At 37.7% G+C, this 23,801-nt stretch overlaps 1 protein-coding gene across 3 annotated transcripts in view; it reads right to left on the bottom strand.

Moving 5' to 3' along the window:
- The window catches only part of Dse (dermatan sulfate epimerase), a 73,079-nt gene that overhangs the window by 28,317 nt on the left and 20,961 nt on the right, over positions 1 to 23,801 (bottom strand). For 2 of the 3 annotated variants that reach the window (XM_058573251.1, XM_046426427.2), the window contains exon 2: positions 19,005 to 19,473. In XM_058573251.1, the coding sequence (XP_058429234.1) occupies positions 19,005 to 19,420 (416 nt within the window). In that variant the 5' untranslated portion in view covers positions 19,421 to 19,473. Of the gene's footprint in view, positions 1 to 19,004; positions 19,474 to 23,801 lie in introns of those variants that run through there. The other variant, XM_046426428.2, reaches the window with a different exon arrangement.

Genomic DNA, 23,801 nt, shown 5'->3' with positions numbered 1-23,801 from the left:
AAATTGTCATCAACTTTCTAATGAGTTCAAAATGCACTCCCCAGCCCCCCACTCACACGGTGGACAACCAACCATTTAGAACCTGAAACAGGCAGAATAATGGCCTCCTCAAAAATGTCTATACATACATTACCTTCTACGGCAAAAAGAATTTTGTAGATATAATTAAGGACCTTGTGATGGAAGATTATCTTATATTTTCCAGGTGGGCCCAATGTAATCACATGCAACTTTGAAAGCAACTCTTCTTGGCTGTGGTGAGAGAGAGACGTGACAATGGAGGTGACCAGAGATGTAACACTGCAGGATTTAAGGAAGAGGAAGAGAGCCATGAGCAAAGGAATGTGTATGTCTCTAGAAATTAGAAAAAGCATTCTGCTCTAGAGCCTCCAGAAAAGAATAAAGCCCAACTAACATCTTAATTTTAGCCCAATGAGACCCACGGTAGACTTCTCTGGAACTGTAAGACAAATCAGTGAAGTGTGTGGTAACTTGTTACATCAATCACAGGAAACTAACATAAAAACGTATTTGTATATAAAGGTAGACTGTAGTCAAGAACTACCAGAAATTTGAGGAAATCCCATAATAAAAGTGAAGAGAGCTGGGCGCAGTAGCACATGCCTGTATTCCCAGCGGCTCCAGAGACTGAGGCAGAAGGATCACAAGTTCAAAGCCAGGCTCATCAATTTAGCAAGACCGTGAACAACTTGGCAAGACTCTGTTTCAAAATTAAAAATAAAATGGGCTGGGGATGTGGCTCAGTGATTAAGTGTCCCTGGGTTTAATCCCTGATACAAAAAACAAAAACAAAAAGAGACCCAAATGAGTAACCTGATTAATGTATCTGGGGAGAAATTAATTCATGAAAGTAGAAAAAAAATTTCGAACAGAAAGAAAGAAAAAATAGCCCATGAAACACAAAATAGGCCCTTGAAAACCAAACAATAAGAAGGTAGGCTCAATAGAAAGGTTGAGGGAAGGTTGAAGAAATCTTGAGAAAGCAGAAAAATGAGAATGAAAAAGATAATAGGAGAGGAAAGAAAAGCGGGTGAATATCTGAGCAAGAAGAGAACAACAAAGAAAGAAGAAAGAAAAGGGAAAAAAAAAGAAGAAGAAATACAACTGTCTCAAGAAAATTTCCTAGACCTAAGATTTCCTAGAGCTAATTTCCTAGGGCCTCAGGTTCCAGATTGAAAAAATTCACCAAACACCAAGCACATGGATGAAAACAAACCCATTCCAAACCAAGAACTATCATGCTATAATGTGACACAGAAAAGAACCAGAAGTTTCAGAGTAAAATATCAGGTTTCATTCAAAGCACCAGCAATCAGAATGGAATCAGACATCTCAATAGCAACACTAGAAGCTAGAATACTACAGACCAATGTCTCCGAAACTTGGAGGCAATTTCTAAGCTATAATTCCATACCCAGTCAGACTACCATTGGAACCTAAGGGCGCAGTTAACAAACAGAGAAACATCCAAGGTCTCAATGACCTCTCGTAAACTCTTCCTCTAGAAAGCATTGGAGAATTTCTCTACCAAAATTACAATGTATATCAAAAAAATAAATAAATAAAACAACATGGACCCACGGCACAAGGGATCCAATACGAGAGAAAAAACAAGGCAAGGGCTTTACAGCAAAGCCAGCACTCAAGAAACCTAGATCAAAGCAAGTCAAAAGGCTGTGGCAGTCCCCTCAAGAAGACCCACAGTTAAGAAAGGTCTTATGAAGAGTGCCTTCTTAGAGAAGATCCTTATAACCGACTGTGAGTCTGGTTGGTAACAGTGCTAAATGTACGGTAGAACACTAAGCAAATAAAACAACAACAACAAAAAGCTAGTATTAATCCTAGAGAAAATAAAGAGGACAAAAATTGAAGTCATCATAGTATACAAAATGGTTCACTTGTCCATAGCTTCTGCCTTGTTTAAATAGGCAAACAATATTAATCTCATTAAAGTTACAATCTGTAAAATACAACAGAACTATATTGCAATGAAAATGACAACATGTTCGTGTAAGAGTGAGAAAAAGAGAGATGGTGCAACTCTAAGCCAAGGAATACCAAGAACTGTGTGCCATCACCAGAAGCCAGGCGACAGCAAGAGACAGTTTCTCCCTTCTAGCCTCCAGAAGGAAACAACCCTGCTGGCATCCATAGTCCAGACTCCCGGCTTCCAGAACTGTGAGAGAATAAATTTCCATGGTTTTAAGCCACCTCGTCTGTGGTACTTAGTTATAGCCCTAACAACAAATATACCAACTTTTAAGAATCTGATGTCACTGCCTTTGAGTACCGGTACCCCAACTCCTGCTGCCTGAATATTCAGACACTCCCTGTTTAAAGAGCAGTCCCCAACGTTCTGATAACATGCAAAGGAGGAAAAACATTACCTGGTATAGTTTTAAAATATGAATGACCCTCTAACAATGGCAAAAATAACAGTCAAATCACTAAATCTCCCTGCTCTCCTAGTTAAGAAAACTTCAAAACCAAAATGAGGCACCCCTTAAAATGCAAGGATACAACAAATGATATTTTACTTCCTCTTATAGTCCTCTCACAGTATTCCTGCTTTGTAATATTTACCAAAGTTTCTTTTACACTGAAGACTGAGGCAGGAGGATTGCAAGTTTGGGGCCAGCCTTAGCAACTTACTTAATGAGATCCCCCTCTCAAAATAAAAAATAAATAAATAAATAAGGGCTGTGGGTATAGCTCAGTGGTAAAGTAACCCTGGGTCAATCTCCAGTACTAAATAAAACAAAATAAATTTAATTTATAATATTCTTTTTAATGGTTTTGCTGAGGTTGTACATATAACTTTTTGAAGTTCAGGGGCCTTTCTAAAACAGCAGACAGACTGCAACTGATTTTATTCTGGGCATCAGTAGGAAATAATATGCCACAGACTTTATTACATTCAGCTCTGGAAACCTGAAATGTAATTATTAATTACTGACTTTCACTCCTTCTTAATGAAAAAAGGATGCTTTACCAGTGTATTTTGGGAATAATAATTATAAACACTAGAATTATAGAATAAAGAGGCAATGCAAAGTGTGTGCAGTCCCCTCCTGGGAGATGTTCAACAGGGTTATCATAAGGGATTCTCTAGAAAGGAAGCATGTTGGGCAGGGCTTTCAAACTACAGATTGTGGGAAGAACTAATGGCTTTTGACCAGCATATTTTAAATTATTTCCATGAAATAGAACAGAATGGACTAGAAAACAGCAAGAGTGGGCATGATTTAAATGCAAGGGCTGCCAGATGTGGTGGTGCATGCCTGTAATTCCAGCAGCTCATGAGGCTGAGGCAGAAGGATCGCCAAGTTCAAAGCCAGCCTTATCAACTTAGCAAGCCCCTAAGCAACTTAGCAAGATCCTGTCTCAAATTAAAAAAATAAAAAGGGCTGGGGATGTGGCTCAGTGATTAGGGTTCAATCCTTGGTACCAAAGTAAGTAAGTAAGTAAATAATAAATAAATAAATAAATAAATAAATAAATAAATAAATAAATGAAAATGCAAGGGTTATTTTGTGAAATTGTAACTTATTAATTTATATATGTAAAGCTAGATTTATGAGCCTATTGGTTTATGATGTAACTTTGTTTCTTACTGTGGGTCACAGTCAAAAAAGGTCTGAATGCCACTGTCTTCAAGGACAAACATAATAACCACCCAGCAAACCAGTCTTGCAGACAAAGAGAACCTGGACTCAGAGCCTGCTTCAGTGGAAGGAGTGGGGCTGACACCCTGATTGACTAAGCACTTTCCAGCAGAGGGTCTGGAACCAGCACTGAGGGAATATCCCACTATGAGACCATAAGGAAGGACTCCAGGAAACAAGAGAAGTTCAGAATGTTCAAAGCAGAGGGCAGAAAGTGCTGTACAATGGCAGCAGATGTGACAACACTAAATGGGCTCAGGCAGCCAATTTAGGAAGAAAAAAAAACCTAATCACTATGTGGCAAAAAAGCAAGAAAAGCATCCCTTGCTCTCTAAAACTTTTTGTTTGTTTGTGTGGCTTAGAAGCAGTTTACATTCAAGAGAGATAATGAAATAATTAACCTGTGGAAGGACTTTGTACCAATAATATTTATTTTATGTCCTAGAACACAATTTCAAAGATGACGTCTTAAAAACAATTTTTTTAAAAGATGGGGGGGGCAGCAAATTGTAACTTTTTTTGTGAATCACAAAAAAAAATGTTGTGGGTTGTGTTATCTCCTGTTGTTTCGAATCAGAATAAATTTAAGTTCAATCATGAGCCAAATTTGTGAGCTATCTTCAAAATGCATTAAACACTTTCCCTACTGGCTCCCTTTCCAGCAGAGGGTCTGGAACTTGGCTGATTCCTATTTGTTCTTCAGGCTCCAACTGGAAAAAATTTCCCAATGCTCCATGATAGGCAAAGTACCCCTAGGTCTTCCCATTACACCCTGCGCTTGGCCAATCACAGCCATTTATCATCTGTATTAATACTATTAGTCTATATCTTCCATAGGCCAATTATGTTTGCACTCTTGCTGTTCTCTATCTTGACTTATCTTACTTTTTATCTAGAGTTATCTGTCATATTAAAAATAAAAACTGACCCCTGATACTGAATGAAATCACATTCCTTCCATCTTCTCTGACCATTGACAGGCCCTTAGAAAAGCAGAGAGGAAAAAATTCAAGCTGGATTCAGTTACACTTCAAAATCTTCCCCACATCAACAGGCTCCACTAAGTTGAAATAGTAGATAAGCTTTATGTGATTTGAAAAAATTGTGGCAATAGTTCAGGATAGGAAGACACTGAAGTTAATATAAAATTTTGGCCACATGGGAAGGTTTTATTGATAATTATCTCTTCCTTTCCAAAAACTTTTCTCACAATAGTGAATTCACTATAAAAATTGCTAAGTTGTTCCAAACTCAAATCACTATCTATAGTTCATCAAGAAATCTTTTTTTTTCTTCCTTTTCAGCTACAGAAGCAGCATCACAATTCTCTCTATACTCTTTCCTTCTGATGCCTGCACAACATTTCCTTTTGGCCTCAGCTCCAGAAAGGGATCTGAGGACACCCATGTGGCTGCAATGTTGTGCTAGAGCCTTGACTTTTCCTCTCATTCTTGCAGCTGTAATTCACTGACTTATTGTGGTTGAACTAATTTAACTAAATCTGATCTTTGAACTTCCCTTTTACATTTTTCTAACATTAACGGAAACTTGCATACTGTACTAGAAGACATATGTTTTATTAAATAATTTTTTTCTGGTGACAACTGTGTGTTTATGTATTTAAATCACAATATACCCACAGGAAGTGGCTACAAAAAAAGCTTGAGAGATACTAGGAACTAGACTTTTTCTCTAGGTCCACAGGCACTTCTAACTTGGTATATCCAAAACAAAGCCCTTCATTAGCATTCTCCAACAGCTTCAAATGTTACAAGTTCACTGATAGGACTTATCATCCCCTCAGCATTCCATAAAAAAAATTCTTTGTCCCCTTTGTCAGATATGTCAAGTCATACAAATACTCTTTTTTAAAAAAAAAATATTTTTATTAATTATTGATGGACCTTTATTTATTTATTTGTTTATATGTGGTGCTGAGAATTGAACCCAGTGCCTCACATGTGCTAGGCAAGTGCTCTGTCACTGAGCCACAACCCCAGCCCCCAAATACTCAGTCTTATCACTGGAACTTATCACTTCCTTTCTATTCCAGGCTCTCATCTCTATAAACTCAAAAGGCCTAATGGTCTTCCTCTGCAATCTTCTGCCACATGTGATCAGATTCTTTTAAAATGCAAATCTACCACAGGAGAATGATCAAAACTGGCATCCAGCTGTCAGTATGTAGGAAAACCCAAGGGTGGAGTTAGTGGGTCACTTGAATATGCAATCAGCAACATCCAGACTGTGGGAAATTATGTAGGTCAAAGGGTTCTATTCAGAACCTATTCAAGTTCTTCCTGAGTGTGAAGAAAATAAAGGGATGCAAGGGAACCGTCAGATAATAAGTCTTAAAAGACATTTCTAAAATGAGCAAAGATGGAGCTGGTGGTACTGCTTCAGTGTAAAGCACTCACTTATTATGCACAAGACCCTGGGTTCAATGCCCAGCACTGGGGGGGGGGGGACGGGAAGCAAAGACTAAGGGCACATGGGCACATGTAGTGGCACATCCATAGTCCAACAATGAGGTAGAAGGATCATTTGAGCCTAGGAGTTTGAACCCAGCCAGGGCACTGTAGTGAGACACTGTCTCAAAAAAATTTAATAAAGAACAAAGACTATATATACTATAATGCCTAGACATGCATACATGGATTCACTATAAAGAAACACAAAGACCTGATGACTGCAGAAGTCAGGGTGGTATTTGAATGTGGATATTGGAGGGGGATTGTGATTGGGACAAACCTGTGGGGGAGCTTCTGGGGGTATCTGGCAGAGCTCTGTTTCTTGATCTGTACTGTGGCTGCCAGTGTTTGCTTTAATATACTTTATTAAGCTACACATTTGTTCCTTTGGTATTCTTTTATTTTACAGTGAAAAGGTTAACTCATAACACAGATCTTATCATTCACTGCCCTGTTAAACTCTTCCATGGCCTCACATTGCTTATAAAGAAAAGGACAAGTTCCTTCACATGGTAGACAAGGTCTTGTAGCATCTGGTTCTCTACCCAAAACCTCAGAGCTGTTTGTCTACTCCCCACATTAAATTTTCAGTTCCTCAAAGCTATTCTGCTTTCTTACATTGCCAGGCCTTTGTACATTGGTTACTTCTGCTTGGAACAGTCAAACGTGGCTCCCTTCTGCCACCACTTGGCACCTTCAGTGCTCTAATGCTGGAAAAAGTACTCCTGGGTGTTCCTATTACACTCTGTACTCTCCTGATGGCAACAATTATCATCTGTGATAATGTTGTCTATTGCTCTATACATTCCATAGACCAACAGCTGGATGCGTAACTTGCCCTCAAAATTTTGTATGCCCAATTCTTAACAAAATGTCTAAAACAGAACTAGTTAATGCTAAGCTTATATAAAATGAATATGTACATATATTTATTTATAAATGAAAAGGGCATTTGTTGGCAATATTTGTAAGAAAGCAAAATAAAAGCAATGTAATAAACATAATAACCCCTAACATTTACTTTATGTCTCACAGTGTTTTGTTAACTTATTTCATCCTCTAACATTATGAGTGGAGTATCATATTTGTCTCCAATTTACAGATGAGGAAACTGAACCATAGAAAAACCAAAGTAACATGATCAAGGTCACCCAGCTTGTAAATGGGATTAGAACCCAGGCCGTCTGACTCCACAGTCCTTGTTCTTAATTCCAATAATACATTACCTCTACCATTCACTTCAAAGATAGAAGCAGCCAGTTTTAAAGTGAATAAAATTAAAGCTCTGTTGTGGTTACCTGATTGGGAACACACGTGGACCACCTACATATAAGATCATGGACGCCCAAATGCAAGGGACCAAGGAGGAAAGAATACCAGGTATGAGGGAGCACTTCAAAGAGCAGGAAACCTGAGATTCTTCAGTGAGCTATGCACAGAGATGTCAATCCTGACATTCCTTCTGAGGGCCTCCAAGTGGGTTGCAGGTACACTGTCCCTGTAATTATGGGTTGAGAGACAAAAGGCTGGACAAAGACAAGTCTTTAGAGTAAAAGCGAGGTCAAATAAATATGGGCAGCCATATTGTGCAGGCATCAAATCAGAGTCAAAGTTGTGTGCAGCTTCAAGACTTCTGTTTTTGGCAAGCTTAGACTGTCAGTCAAAATAAACCATTCAATCAATCAATCAATAAATCATTCATTCATTCCTTTGGTATAATTTACTAGTGTCTTTGTGGCAGGTATACCATATTAGGTTCTCAGAACTTGAAGGTTAAAACATGCTGGTGCTACCCCCATTAAGCTTATGTGCCAGTGGAGAGACTAACAAATCAAGAATTGCAATGTAAGCAAAATATCCTATGAGGGTTTTCCGCAGGTTCCTTGAAACATCCAAATCACACTGTCTGAGTGATCTGGGCAGAGTCCAGGAGGCTTCTGGAAAGAAATTTCTTTGGGGTCACACCTAGAAGACATGCACTCCTGGTGAGACAACCAGATGAGCAACCCAGATACTACTTCAAACAAATAAGTCAAATAAAAAATAATAATAATGGGAATTTCCAGGAGGGGAGGGACTAGAAAAAAAATGTAATAGAGAAAGAATAAATGTGAAACATGAAGTCCAGATAGGTACAGACAGAAAGGTGGAAGGAATGAGATGATATGTCTGGGATACCTATAGGCAGAAAAGTCAGCTCAGGGCTGGTCTGTAAACCTACTGCTTCTAGAATAAGGGCAGAGTTGAAAATGCAGTGCAGTAATTCAAGTGGACCACTGGAGAGACTGCATGTCAATCTGCCAGTGAGAACAATAAAATTATAGAATTGATGAGAAAAGGAAAATCTGCAAACTCTGAATGGGGCATATATTATGGTGAAGGTGACAACAGGCTGATCTGTTTTTTACTTCTCAATGATACCTTTTTCTGATGTGCTTGCCTACATTCAACAATGAAGAAGCACCAACAGCAAAATGCATTCAGAGTAGCAAGAGCGAAAAACAGAAAAAGGGAGAGAAGAGGAAAATTGACTGTGGGTAATGAGTATAGCAGCAACCATGCAAAAGCCATGGAACTGAAGATATCCAAGGTAAAGGCAGAAGAGAAAAATATTTAATAATTAGGAGATAACTTGAATTGGATATCAACATACTTTATATATAAACCGAGATACAAAAATTGTGGTATATATGTGTATTAAGAATTGTAATGCAAAAAAAAATAGAATAGCATTATCTTAGATTAGGTAGAGGGAAGTGAAAGGAGGGGAAGGCAGGGGACATGGGGATAAGAAAGATAGTAGAATGAAACAGACATTATTATTTTATGTAGGTATGTGACTATATGACCAATGTGATTCTACAATATGTATAATCAGAAAAATGAGAAATTATATCCATCTATGTATGATATATCAAAATATATAAGTGCATTCTACTGTCATGTATAACTAATTAAAACAAATAAAAAATTTTTAAAAAAACGTTAGGCGATATGGTCAAAAGGTCCTAAAAGGGAATAATAATCACTAAAATATCTGCATTGAGGACATCAATGAGCCCTTACAACCACAACAGGGACAGAGGGTTTTGACAGTTATCTGTCCCCACAAGTGGTGATATCAACAAAACGAGAAGATAAAGTAGATAGGAGAAAGTCATATGAATAAAAGAGTCATCTTTTCTGTCCCACAAACCCTATCTCTGTCCTAAAATCTCTATCATCTGGGCATCAACATGCAACCAGCCCCCCAGGACCATGCTTCACACCACCCTCTCTCTTACAATTTAAATTGCAAGTGTACCTGAGAATCACATGGGAAACATGTTACAAGTGCAGAATCTTAGGATGACTCCAAGAAGTCATGATTCAGTGAGTCTGGTGGAAGACCCTGGAATCTGTCTTTGCAAGGACACTCCCTGTGCTCCAAGAATCACACTTTGAGAGACAGTATACTAGATTCAGTCAAGTGCGGTTAGACTTTCTTTTCCTGAATGTTGTTAAAGTTCATTCCTTCTTCTCCTCATTCACTGTCTTAATTATGGTCTTCATTTCCCTTCTAGACTAATATTATAAGCTTAAAACTAGTTTTTCTTTTCCTGATTCATCCCTTCCAGACCATCATACACACAAAGAGTTCTAAACCACAAGATCCTGTGGGATAAGCAATGATCTGGCCCCTGACTGTCTCCTCCTGCTGTTCAAAGCCAGCATGCTGACTTTAACAAAGGAAAGAAGGGAAGATGGTTGAGAGATCCTGTGTCATGGCTAAAATGGGTTCCCTTCATGGATATGGCAGAAAATATGAAAAAGTAAAAGGCCATTCTGAAGATACCCAAGGTAAAATGAACTACCCAGTTTTGTAAGAGACTCTGAGCACACTCATGCCATTATTACTGTCAGCTGTTTTAAATATCTATATAGCATTAGCAAGAATGCAATGTCAGCAGAACTTCACATCATAAGTGGTATTAGAATTGAACACTTATTTTATCCAACAAATAAAGCCAACTTCAAAAATATATGATGAAACATCTCTGAAATAGATTACAGATATACATGCAGCACTTGGCCAGCTAACATTTTCCCTTAAGATAAGGGACAAGGAACACACAAAATCCAAACAGCTGTTTGCCAAGTTTTTATATTGGAAAAATTTATAAGCCAGATTATAAGGACTGTGCGGAACATTATTCATAGTACCTGTGCTTGTAATATGAGGTTGGGGTACCACCTTATTAAAAGAGAGACAAGGATTCTTCTGGCCCCTGAGCACAGTTTGAGGTAGGATAGACGAAATTAGAAAACAGGTAGAAAGGAGACATAAAGGACAAGGAAATAAAATTTCAATTCAGAAGTTCTGCATGGTTTTCCAGGCCTGTCACTCCCCAAGCAAGTCTGTTTTCCAAGCCTGTTACTTCCTGGAAAATCTATAAATGTATTTGTGCATTGTTAATTAACACTCCTCCCCTAATAAATAGATTAAGTGAAGAGAGACCTGATATTTTGAGAAACCTATAATTTAGGGGACTTTCCAGTACTATCTACTGATAATAAAGATAATGCATCAGCTTAAGGATCCAAACTCTGACTAGAACACCATAAACTGTCTTTCAATCACCAGACGGATATCATTCCTGCATACCTTCCCACACCCAGCCCTCACCAAGTTTCCTTTAAAAGAAGAGCCATGAACCCCCACTCTCTCTTGAATGTGTTTCCCTTGCTTCACCCCAAATCTGTCTCTCGTGACATGGCCATGTTCTCCCTTCAATGTGTTATCAACTTTCCTAAATAAGTAAACCTCTGTCTATGTGTCTGACTGACATGTGCTGAAATTCTTTTCTGTCACATAAGGCAAGGACCTCATTGGTCTGGAGTCCAGTTCCACCTTCTTTCTGGGAACTCCTTGGCTCCTTCTTCAGATACCTCTTCTCTAGTGACATACTCTGAAAGCCTGTGTTACATTTAACAAGTATGAGCAAGCTGGCACCGAATCTTAGAATCAAACACCTAACAGATCCCACAAAGAAAATTCACTTTGGATTTCTTTTTAATTGTGTGTGATAATAGCTGTCAGAAAATATCTTAAAAGTTATTGATAGGACAAAGTATTATTAGAACTACTTTAACCTCTTTTGCAGTTGAAATAGATGGAGAAGAGTTTATAGAGTTCAAGTTAGTTAAGCAGCAACAATTTAGGTTAGCTGAGTATCCCAGGTAGAGTGTGACAATTCTACACACGACTGCTCAACAGCACTCTCAGATGATGCTGAGCTCTCCTGCACACCTGACTTTGCTTCTCCTCAGCTCTTCTCCACAAGCTTAGTTCAGCCACAGACAGGTCTGCTGGTCCAAAACAAAATAATAATGCTGCAACAACCTGCTTACGAAATGGGATTCAGGAAAGGAAATCCTAATGGCCAGGTTCCTAACACATCAGATTAAAGAATCTGATCAATGTAAAAGGCTTGTAGCCACCAGTTATTTCACCCTCATGGTTCCAAGGATCTGAGGCTTGGAGAGAACTTACTTTAGGTCACAAAATGAAAGGGACAGAGAAAAAGAAAGGCAGAAACATTGGGGAAGAGGGTGTGGAGAAAAGAGAAAGGAAAAACATGAATGAGAAAAAGCCAGGGGAATTGGGGGCCGGGTTTCTGACAGCCCCACATTTGTTTCCAGGAGTCCACTTTAATGGATTCCAGGTGCATTCTGGACTAATCCTCCATCGCTGAAAGGTCGTGAGAGGAAAACCTGATCTTTTTACTCACGGTGCTGTGGCTCCACATGTCGGGGCCCAGCTACTTCCTCCCCGCTTTTGATTCCCAGTCTTAACTTGCAATTTAGAAAAGTAAAAGGCCTGAGAAACAGCTGCAGGGAAACGCATTTGGAGCCTAGCAGGCAGGCGATGCTGAGGAAGGCGGGCCCACTCTTCATTTCTGTATGTACAGCAGGGAAACCAGCTGGTTCACTTCAATGTGACAGAGCCTTTTCTTTTTTCCTCTCTTTATTTTATTATTTTATTTTATTTTGCAAACACACCCTCAGATGTCACCATCCAGAAGTTTGCAATCTACAGGCAAAGATTTAATACTCAGTCTGTTGCAGGGGAAAAAAAAATACAATTACTTCTCTGTCCAAAAGTTCAACTTTCTTTGTTTCTCCCACCAGTTCTCCTGATTTCCTGTAGCCAACTGGCTCCGATGCAAGAGTGAAGTAATTTCTTTCCCCTGTGATTTATTTTCTGTCAGATGATAAGTAAGCAAAAAAAAAAAATACTATAAGGAAAGGGAGAGAGAATGATTCACAACAAATACTTCAAAAAACACCACCCTCAAATGACAGAGTAGGGAAAATGGAGTACTATGCACCACAAATAGATAAATAAAAAGGTTCATCTTCACAACTATTAATGGGTAATAATGATAAACTCTTAGTGAACTTGTGTGCCAAGCACATAATGCTAAAGAGCTTTGATGTGCATTACCTAGCAGGGAGGTAACATCCACATTGTACAGATGAAGAGACAGGTTTTACAGAGGTTAAGGAACCTCCCAAAGGACACACAGCTAATTAAAGTAGCAGAGCCAAGATGAAAGCACTATATAGATTTGCCCCCAAAGACCACTATACCAGGCCTGTTACCCATCATTTACAATTTAAGAGGAAAACCCTGAAAAGTCTGCTACTGGGAAATGCACACTGGATAACTATGCCATCAACCAAGGCGTACGTATATCCCCTTTGATACAATCCTATCTTAAATCTCTTTCATTCATTGTCCTATTTGATTAAGTGAAATACGGTAAACTTAATTATATCTTTCTTAAGTGATTTAGGCTCTGAGGTGTTTTCCAATAATTCAATGAGACTTTGGTTTTGTTGTTGTGAGAATTTGCTGAGGAGTTATGATGTCAAGTTCATATTAAGAGCTTGGCTGAGATATACAGTAAGCTGCCTGATGAACATGCAAGTTATTTCATTTCCTTATATATAAAAAATTCTACTGAATTAAGCTAGACTTAAAAAGAAAAAGTAGCTTGGGCTAAACCATAAATTCATCCTCTCCATCCCCAACCTGCTTTCCCAGGCTTTCCCCCCCCCCCCCTTTCTGGTACTGGGGAACAAATCCAGAACCTCACACATGCTATGCAAGTACTCTACCACTGAACTACATCCCCACCACCCCTGTATGTGTTAATGAAATTTTCTTAAGACAGCCTCCATTGACATACACATAGGCAAAACAGTCCATCGTGGTGTGAAAAACAACCTCATGCAATTCATCACACATGCACTGTAACAGTGTTTATTAGAATGGTGAGGGTTCTTCATGAAAACCCTAGATGAAATTTCTTTGGGGATCCTCCGGCAAAGACTAGTAGTTCTTTTTTGGTACCAGGTATTGAACTCAGAGGTACTCGACCACTGAGCCACCTCCCCAGTCCTATTTTGTATTTTATTTAAAGATAGGGTCTCACTGAGTTGCTTAGTCCCTTGCTTTTGCCAAGGCTGGCTTTGAACTCCTGATCCTCCTGCCTCACCTCCTGAGCCACTGAGATTACAAGGATGTGTGCACCACAGCGCCCTGCGATTAGTAATACTTTTACAGAGTAACTGACCTGCTTTTTAATTTCATGTACATTGCAAACTTGAAAATTGAGGAAGCCTTACTTTCTTTGTTGCTGTACACACACACACACACACACTCCCTCAGGGCCCATTTTTGACATGGTCTGTAAGACATATTTTAGCAACTGAGTTATGCCTTTTCCAGTTGATGTCCCCAATCACCCCCTCTTTTATTTCTCAGATACTTTTTTTCTTTCTTTCTTTCTTCTTTTTTTTTTTTTTGTACTGGGGCTTGTACTCAGAGGCACTTGACCACTGAGCCACATCTCCTGCCCTATTTTGTGTTTTATTTAGAAACAGGGTCTCACTGAGTTGCTTAGCACCTCACTTTTGCTGAGGCTGGCTTTGAACTCGTGATCCTTCTGCTTCAGCCCCTCCAGATGCTGGGATTACAGGCATGAGCCAATAGGCCTGGCTTCTCAGATACTTTTAATTTGAATTTTGTATTTTACATTTCCTTAAGATAGGGAAGGATAGTATGCACAAATAAGCAAATGAAAATACAGGAATATTATGAAAATTTTACAAAAGTACTCCACAAACTCACTCTAGAAACTGATTTTTTTGAAAAATTTCTTTTAAATCTGTAAATCCTGTTTTTATTATTTTCCTACCTTAAAGTTTAAGCTCTTGGGGGCATTTTTTTTTTTTTTTTTTTTTTTTGGTGCTGGGGATTGAACCCAGGGCCTTGTACATGCGAAGCAAGCACTCTACCAACTGAGCTATATCTTTAACTCAAAGTTTAAGCTCTTGAGGGGAAAAAAAATGAAAGACGATTTTACTTATTTGCAATATTTCTGTGAGGGCTTTTTTTTTTAAACCATGTAAGACTAGAATTCAGGAAAGAATCATTTAAAAATGAAGATAGCCCCATGTGCCAATTGGCATAAACAGAACTTGACTACACAGACTAGGAGATATTATAGAAAGAGTGAATTCACTTTAAGTGTACTTGTTACCAGCCCTGGGTTTATCATCTTAGATCATTATGCCTTCTAAAAGTGTTGTATGTTAAGTTCTAATTGAGCTTTTGGATAAAGCAGATCTAACTGCAATCTAAATCCTTTTGGAAGACAAGATCTACAGAGAAAAAATCCTTATTTAAAAGGATTTTTAAAAAGACTATCTTTTTTTAATTTGATTTTTAGAACTAAGTTAAGCACAAGCTGTTACTTTAATGAAAGAAACAATGCGTGAGGATTAGTAGAAACGAGAAAAAAAGGAGAGATCTTCTGAGAAAGAATGTGGGCAGTCCTTCGAAGGCAGACACAGTGCACAGATAAGCTTCATCTTTCTGTGGTGCCCAGTGGTCTGGGTACTCAGAAACACACACAATTAAAATGCATGCTGTCTATTTTCAATCACCACCATTATTCTTATCAATCTTTTAGATTCCCTTTCTACTTTGTGGTAAATTAGATGGAAACAGTACAATTATATAGTATTTTCCATTTAACTTTTCTTCCACGATGGCCCAAATTCTTAAACTTATTTATAGAGGTAAATTTTGAAGTTCCTTATTTACTACTCAATGAAATGAGCCACATTAGTAAATCTATATCATGTTTATCTCATATGCACTTGCAGACAAAAGACATACCATTGTCACTTTCCCCAGAGCCTTCTTCACTAGTGCTACCATTAATGTGCTGCGTTAAGAAGAGGCCCAGGGGAGCATCACTAAAAATTTTAACAGAACAAACACAAAAGGAAAATTGTATGAGTTAAACAGATCCAGTTTGAGAACATTTTGAATACAGGTGGTAAAATCTCTGAATAAAAACTTGTTTCCTTAGAGCTTACACATACCAAGTTGCAAGCCAAACAGGGTCTAAGCACTAGGTAAAATAATAGCAGCAGTAACTACCATAACTGTCACTGTTTTTTACTGAAGGCTTTCTAGGTTACAAGACCTTTGCTGAGTACTTTACATTATTTATCTTGCTTAATCCTCCTAACAACCTTACGAGTTAGATATAGCAGCTATATATCACTCAAGATACTAATGCTCAGCTGGAACATGCCTAAAATCCCAGCAACTCAGGAGGCTGAAGCAGGAGGATCTTAAGTTCAAAGCCAACCTCAATAATTTATCGAGGCCCTGAACAATTTAGACCGTGTCTCAAAATAATAAATAAAAAGGGGAAGGGATGTAACTCAGTGGTTAAGTGCCCCTGGGTTCAATCTCCTGTATCAAAAAGTGGGGGGAGAGACACTAATGCTCAAACTAAGAAAATTAATCTGATGTAACACAGATCAAGAGTGGGGAGATAGAATTTACACATAGGCCCGGAGGATTACTCCAAGTGGGTACTTTCCCACTGCACTAGAGTGCAACAGGATACCACTGTTTAAGTCAATCATTGATGAAAACTAAAGAAACTCCTCACTAAATAATCCTTACACTTCATTCTGAGAAGAAGAAATACTTCTAGTATCCAATGCTTTGAGTATCCATCCATCCCTCTGCTGGATGCAAATTATAAAATTACTAAGCCATTTCTTCATCTTTAAATCCCTAGCACTCAACAGTGTAAAACACAAAGTAAATGCTCAGTAAATGTTTGTTGATTTAATGAATAAGTCAATGAGGACAATACAGTCAATGGATTTTTTAAAAAATCCATTTTAAAAAGTTGTTAAAACCTTCTTCAGTTTTTAAAAGGCTTAAATTTTCATAAAATCATTAAAATGCACAATTTGAAATGTTCAAATATTATTATTTGAATAATACTATTACTGATCACTTTTGGAATTAGAAACTAGTTGTAAAGGCATACCCTTAGTTTCTATCCTTCAGCTTCATGAGATCAAAAGAAAGAGTCAACTTCAGACCCATTAAGTCATAGATTGGTTGTTGGCTATGGAGAATGGCATAGAATTATACCTATTTTTATCAATATTGCCATTAATAAAGTATTCATCCTTTAATCAATTTCCATACATCTCCAATGACCAGTGAATCTGAACCTGTAGAAATTATGTGAAAATTAAAATTTTTCCTGAAGTTACCTATTTTCCTTCTTTCAATCAAAGAAGATAGCTAATCCTCTAAAATAACAATATTTGTTCATATTAATACATCTGAATGTTTTATATTTTAATGATAAAATCATACTAGTCTTGTACAATTCTCTATGTTATTGTATTTATGCTAAAAGTATATCCACTAGAAAAGGCACTTCACAATGTTAAGTCTTTTATGAGGTGAAATAGATTATTTTATTTATTTGTTTGTTTATTTTTTGTGGTGCTGGGGATTGAAACCAGAGCCTTGTGCATTCAAGGCAAGCCTCTACCAACTGATCTATAACCCCAGCCCAAAATAGGCAATTTTTTACAGTAATGTCTATGGGACATTTTCATCAATATCTTAATCTGTCAAAATTCAATTATCTGAAATAAAAAGGACTTTAAAAGAAAAAATACCCTTGTAAACATTAAAGGTTTTTTTTTTCCTAAACAAGGTAAACATGGTTGTCATTTTAATGAACTGCATGAATGTCAAGTGAGTTACTGCAACACTAAATAATATAATCTTATAGTTCAAATACCAGATACATTTTCCATCTATCTTTTATCTCTTGGTATCAGGAATAAGATCAGTTAATGTGACTCAAAACTAGAAACTGCCACATACATGGCTAGGCTCTGTAACAACAACAACAACAAAAGATTCTTCTCCTAAAACATTGTAAGCTTCGAAATGAGTATATATATGTAACAATAATGCTAAAAAATTCAGTTCTCTTATGGATTTCATGGCAACTCTTCCATAATTTTTTTCAATAAGAAATTTCAGATACTTATTAAACTCACAAATCACTATTCTTCACCTCTGTGATATACAAAATTTAATTTATGAAAGATGCAATTCATCACAAAATTACTTGTATTCACTGATTTTTCTAAGCATTTAAAAATGCACCCTTGTCATCCCTATTACAAGTGGCATCTTATGTAATTTTCAAAGGATATTTCTTATATCATATAAATATTTTTAGTGCAACTGAACCATGAATGAATATTAAAACTCAGTATCACTAAAAATAACTAAAGAATGCCTAGTTTAGTCAATTCAGCCTGTATCTTTCTGGAAGCAGATGGAAGCATTAATTATAAACAAATAAAATGAATTCAAGCTAATCAAAAGATATTCGAAGCTTGTTCTTGAATTGTAAACCTCTAAAAGTGAACTATTACATAGAATTCTTCACACAATTACACTATAACACTGATTTTCCGAAAGGTTTGAATAGTCCGGTTGTTTACTGGATAGAATATTATTTTAAATTGTTAGTAATCCATCATACTGACTTGTAGCTCTTTATTGTCATAAAATGCATATAAGTTCTAATTGGCTGAAATTTCTTGCTAGCCAAAAGTTTAAATCACAGGGAGAGATCAATCAAAACCTAATACCGAAATAGAAACAAAAAAAAACCCTACTAATGTTCATATACATATGTATATAAAATGCAGTTATATATTTATATATACATACACACATTCTATATATATGATCACATACACATATATATATAATGTGTGTATGTACATATAAATATATAATTGCATTATATACACACACACACACATATGGCATGTGTATGTGTACAAGGCCCCCAAATGTTTCTATAAACTTCATTCCAGTAGGCACTAAAGTCCTTGGAGTTCCAGGGAGGGAAGTACTCCAAGGGATTGGAGTATATGTATGTATGTATTTGTATACACCACACATATACACTAAACACATATACTAAATAGCTCAGGTGTGCAATAGTCTATATTATGTAGGTATGTGTAAATATACCTTTTGATGTCTGTACAATACCAAAACCACTTAATGGTGCATTTCTCAGAACACATCCCTGTTGTTAAGTGATACATGACTGTACATGCAGATTGCACAAAGGAGAAAGAATTCTCAACAATCAACCCGACACTGTATGCCCAAGTTACCAAATTATTTTTTTCTTTGGTTAATTTGCATCTAAACATTTTCCTTCTTACTTGAAACATGGTGTGGTAACTGTGTTTTTTGAAACAGGCAGCTCATAAGCCACAGGCAACACAAGTAACAAGCACTCCTCCTACACACACACACACACACACACACACACACACACGAAAATCTGGTCTCTGAGGTTTCACTGATGGATTCATTTCTTTAAATTGCAGTTAATAGAAAAGGAAGAAAAAGACAAAAATCTACCAACTAGGCTGCGCTGCCATCCTCTCCATGTAGTCTTTGGCCATGTCACGGGCTTCAATGTTCTCAGGATACAGCACGCAGAACATTGCCAAGGCGCCCAAGTTGTTTCCATAAATTTCATTCCAGCGGGCACTGTAGTCCTTGGGATCCCAGGGAGGGAGGTATTCCAAGGGGCTGGATAGCATAGTGTGCACAGCCTCTCTGAGCCGGGCCGCAATATGCTCGTGTGAGCTTGCAGCCCTGAGCTGGAGCTCAGCCACCTCTGCCCTAGAGAAGTACAGCATTGGGTGGCTGTCGTAGTTGGCATTGGTGAAGGGGATCATGACTTCTGGGTTCTCGTCAGTGATGTACGCTGACGCGAGGCAAAGCAAATATATGAAAAACACACTGGGGGCCCCCCGTGTGTGAGTCCTCATTGTGGCATCAGATCTCCAAATCTCCAAGGCAGCCAAACCATCTTCGAAAGATCCTACATGAGAAAATAAAGAAGAGCATATGTCACTCAAAGGAACACGGCACAGGTTGGGGGTACATGGAACCTCACTTACTAGGAAAAGAATTAAAATTAAAACTTACAAATTTTTATTTTTTAAATACAACAAAAATATGAATTAGGAAGAAATTTACTAGAGAAACAGTATGATTGTTCAAGTAGGGAAAGAACAAACCTTGACATTGTTTCTCAAATGCAGAGAAGTTTAGATTTTATGGTATTTTTTAGACATTAATACATAAACCACAATAACCAAAAGCTGAGAGTGAACTGTCAGCTAGGAATCTGAGCACACATTATGAAAAAACAGAAAATCCTGTATTTCTTAAGACAGGCTCCTCTAACTTCTGTCTTCCTAGCATTTTACATTCTGAACCAGAGATTAAGAACAAGACATCTATGCACATGTAAGCAGACAAAATACCATGAGTGTGGCTACAGATTCTCTTTGTGTGAACAGAAGGTGGAGACAGAGAGGACAAAGAGAGTATGAACATCAGCCAAGCCCATGCATTCCCTGGCTGACATCAGCCAACCCATCCTGAAGACCAGACGCAGGGCTGCCTGGACTAGAAACTGACATGCCTTCATTCAGAAAATAAAATCTAGGAATTAAAATGCTGAAATAACATGTGTGTTTTCCCTTTATTATCTGAAATTATGGTCTATTTTTTCATTTTGCCTACGAGATGTTGGGAGTCATTCAGTAAATCAAAAATTTAAACCAAGTTCACATATTTTCTCAACTACTTCACTTTCTTAAAAGCCCCTCTTTTCAGTGGTAGATTTGTACACTGGTTAAAAGAACGTCTTTCAAATGTAGGCACACACACACACACACACACACAAAAAAAAACCCTCGGCATAGTCTATGTCCACATCTGGGATAAAGCAGGCATAAAATCCCCCAGAGGAAAGTCAGGGAATTCTTAAAATTCTTAAGAGGGGAAAGGTTACAGAAAGCAGACCAGAAAAAGACAGTTTTATGTAAATAATGAACAGTGGTTTTCAATTATTAAAGGGAAAAGCCGACGGTGAAAAATCCACCTCCCAAGCTGAACACAAACTATTTTTCCAAGGAAAAACTGCCTCATCACATTCAAGAGAAAAAACTAAAACGTAACACACACTGAAGGTCAATCCACATTCTCGACCTGTCCTGACTCTAAGAGAAAGGCAATATGGCATCCCTTGGGGGTGCTACCTTATTCTAAGAGTCTCTATATTCTTAAATGTGCTTTAGACTATAAATATATGTATAAGAAAACTCAACAGCAGTGGTTTGGGGGAAGCATTCTATATTTTAGAGCAGAACGTCTGGTGAATAAAAAAAAAAGTTAATACAGTCATGCTAAATAAAACACATAAAACAGAAATAACTCTTGGATTCTGCCAATATTATGTCTAGCACCCAAAGCTTCAAGGCAGCTGGGTGGATCCTTCAAGGTCAGAGACCTGGCCAAAAGAAATAGTCCTCTAAGGTTATGTCTGAGGAGGGGCAAGGTCTCTGGCAACACAAAGAAGTGGCTGGGTCTGAAGTAGTGCTCAATCTCCTCAGGGGATTATTTCTTGCTCCTTTCAGGAAAAAAAAAAAAAAAAAAAAAAAAAAGTCTTGCCAGTGATTTAGAAAAAGAAAAAAAAAAAAGCCTGTATATTTATAAAATCCCCAAAAGTCGAAGACTGGAAGCTGGCATCAATGCAATTAGCATAGTGGGTATTTAGGCACCCAGAAGAGTCTGGAAGGTTCCCCTTTAATTGGCCCCTATAAGCATTTGAAGCAATTGAAGTTCTCTCAACTATTGGTTTGTGACTGTGATGCAGGGGGAGAGGGGAGAGGGGCTCAGGTTATAGGGAGGGTAAGAAGGTAAGTGGAGACCAGAATTTTGCTACCTCAGATTCTGTACAAACTAAACTGGCAAAGGTTGATTTGCTTTATTCTGTTTCTCCCGCCCTGCACATACCACCCTGCTACCCAGACATGGAGTCATTCAGATAGTGAGGGCTGCTCTAAAGAGTTCTTTACACTGTAAAGACAACTTGTCTAACCTGACAAAACTCACCCTATAATCCCAGTCACATTGCTTCCAGTTACATAGAGTAGGCCTGAGTATATTTAAACAAGAAGAGTTGACCCTGAAGCACAGAACCTCATTCAGATATTGTTTTGGAAATGATGCCATCTCAATATGCCAACTATTTTTTAAGGCTCCCTAGTTTTTGTTTCAAATTCATGTGAAAGTGTCAGAGAAGCAAGGCTGAAAGTTACTGTATATTCAAAACATTAATGGCTCCTGGGAACATCATGTGGGCCAATGCAGAACCCACAGAAATTCTGTATAACACTCACCTATGGAGATTACCTAAGGAGAAAGGAAGGACCCTGCCACCAACTGTATGTTGCCTCAATGCTCCCAGGCCCTCCTGCTCTCCCAGCTATTAAGGCCTTTGTTGATCAACACAAGGAATTGGTTTCTCCTGGATCTGGCACATACAGCATCATACTGGACTGTTTCAGCTGTTCACATATCTGGCCTTCCAGAGGGCAGGAGCCATGGCTTCCTCTGTGCATCACGGGGCTCAGTACTGAATCTGGCATATAAAAGGTAACTCACAGATGCTGGCTCAGAACTAAACTCTTGGGTTTAGGAGCTAGTGAGTATATCTCATCACTAACATGAACAAGAAGAAATCTTGTAAATCCTGTTCCCCTCTACTTGAAGCCAAGGCAAGTTTGAAATTTTCCAGACAAAATTTCTGCCAAGAAATTAATGGGAGAAAACACAAAGTCTAAAATTTAAGTAGCCTAAACACTACTCAGTAGATTTTTTGTCTTTATGTTTTAAAAAAGAAAGAAAAATTAAATGTAAGTCTAATCCAAATTTGCTTTAGGCTGATAACCTACAGGGAAACATAGTTCCCATCCATCATTTTACATTTGTCTAGAAAATTCTACTTCAAATCCCCTATTTCCAGTCTTTGAACTTCCCCTTTGATCATTCACTGTAGGCTCTCTGTCTACCCAATCTATAAAGAGAAGAGCTAAAATTAAATGAAAAGCGCATTTCTCAAGATAATTTTAAGAGAACCCAAATAGGCAGGTTTTATGCTAATTTTATGTACTTATTTCAGTGTGCGTTAAGAAAAACTATAACTAACATATTAAAGTTGAGATTACAACAAAAATATAAAGTTTGTGTTTAAAATATATTCAAGTTTATGGAACCAACCTGGGTACTCTTCAACAGATAAATGGGTAAAGAGAATGTGATATAGATATACAACAGAATATTAGTCATAAAGAAGAACAGAATAATGGCATTTGCTGGTAAATGGATTCGAATGTATTCTCTGATATGCAGATGCTAATTCGCAATGGGGGGCGGGGGTCCATAGGGAAGAATAGAAGTACTTTGTATTAGACAAAATGGAATGAAAGAAGGGGAGGGGGAATGGGAACAGGCAGACGAAATGAATCAGACATGACTTTCCTATGCACATATATGATTAAATGACCAATGTTAATTCTATATCATATATAATGAGAAGAATGAGAAGTTATACTCCATATATATGTGTCAAAATACATTCTACTATCATGCATAACTAAATAGAACAAATAAAAAGTAAAATACATTCGAGTTTAAAAATAAGAAAAGAAAGTATACGAACACGGCAAAAATTGTTGAGTATAGTGTCTGAAGATACTTTGGGAGACTCTGAAAAGGTTCAGAGAAACAATCGATGCTGAAGACAATGAAGTATACCATAAAGACCAACCCCAAACCTCCCACTCTACCTACCATTCCTCTCTCCCACACATGGAGCCTGGGAGAAATGAGACTGAACTTTGAGATGCCATGGACAATCTTTCAAGCTACACACTCCTTTAGTTCACTGTGTTATTTCAGAAATAACAGAGCACTGCCAGCTCCCTTAAGCCTCTGGCCTAATTCATGAAGGGGCATTTCCATACTGTAAAACCACCAGCCACACTCAGCAGCTGACTCTATTAACACATAGTTATCCAGAATTCAAGCCTTAGGCTGTTTCTCAATGACCTTATTGAGCCTCATTTCCCTGAAATTCACACTTCCCTCTTCTCCTTCACTTTCATACACTTTCATAACACAGTTATCCTTCCCACTTTTTATCTTACTCTATACAGCTTAGTAAAATATGACTAAGTTTTCACTTATCAATGGATAGTCACTTAAGAATCACTGTTACTATAAGACAATAAATTCAGATAGCAATTTGACCATCCTTCTACCTGGATGCCTTCATGTATGTACATTAGTCCAAGT

This window comes from Marmota monax, unplaced genomic scaffold (genome assembly GCF_021218885.2).
Source record: "Marmota monax isolate L192 unplaced genomic scaffold, Marmota_monax_Labrador192_F-V1.1 WCK01_AAM20220418_F8-fsc00174, whole genome shotgun sequence".
NCBI lineage: Eukaryota > Metazoa > Chordata > Mammalia > Rodentia > Sciuridae > Marmota > Marmota monax.
The sequence above is the reverse complement of the archived record's forward strand: the minus strand, read 5'-3'. Positions and strand labels throughout refer to the sequence as shown.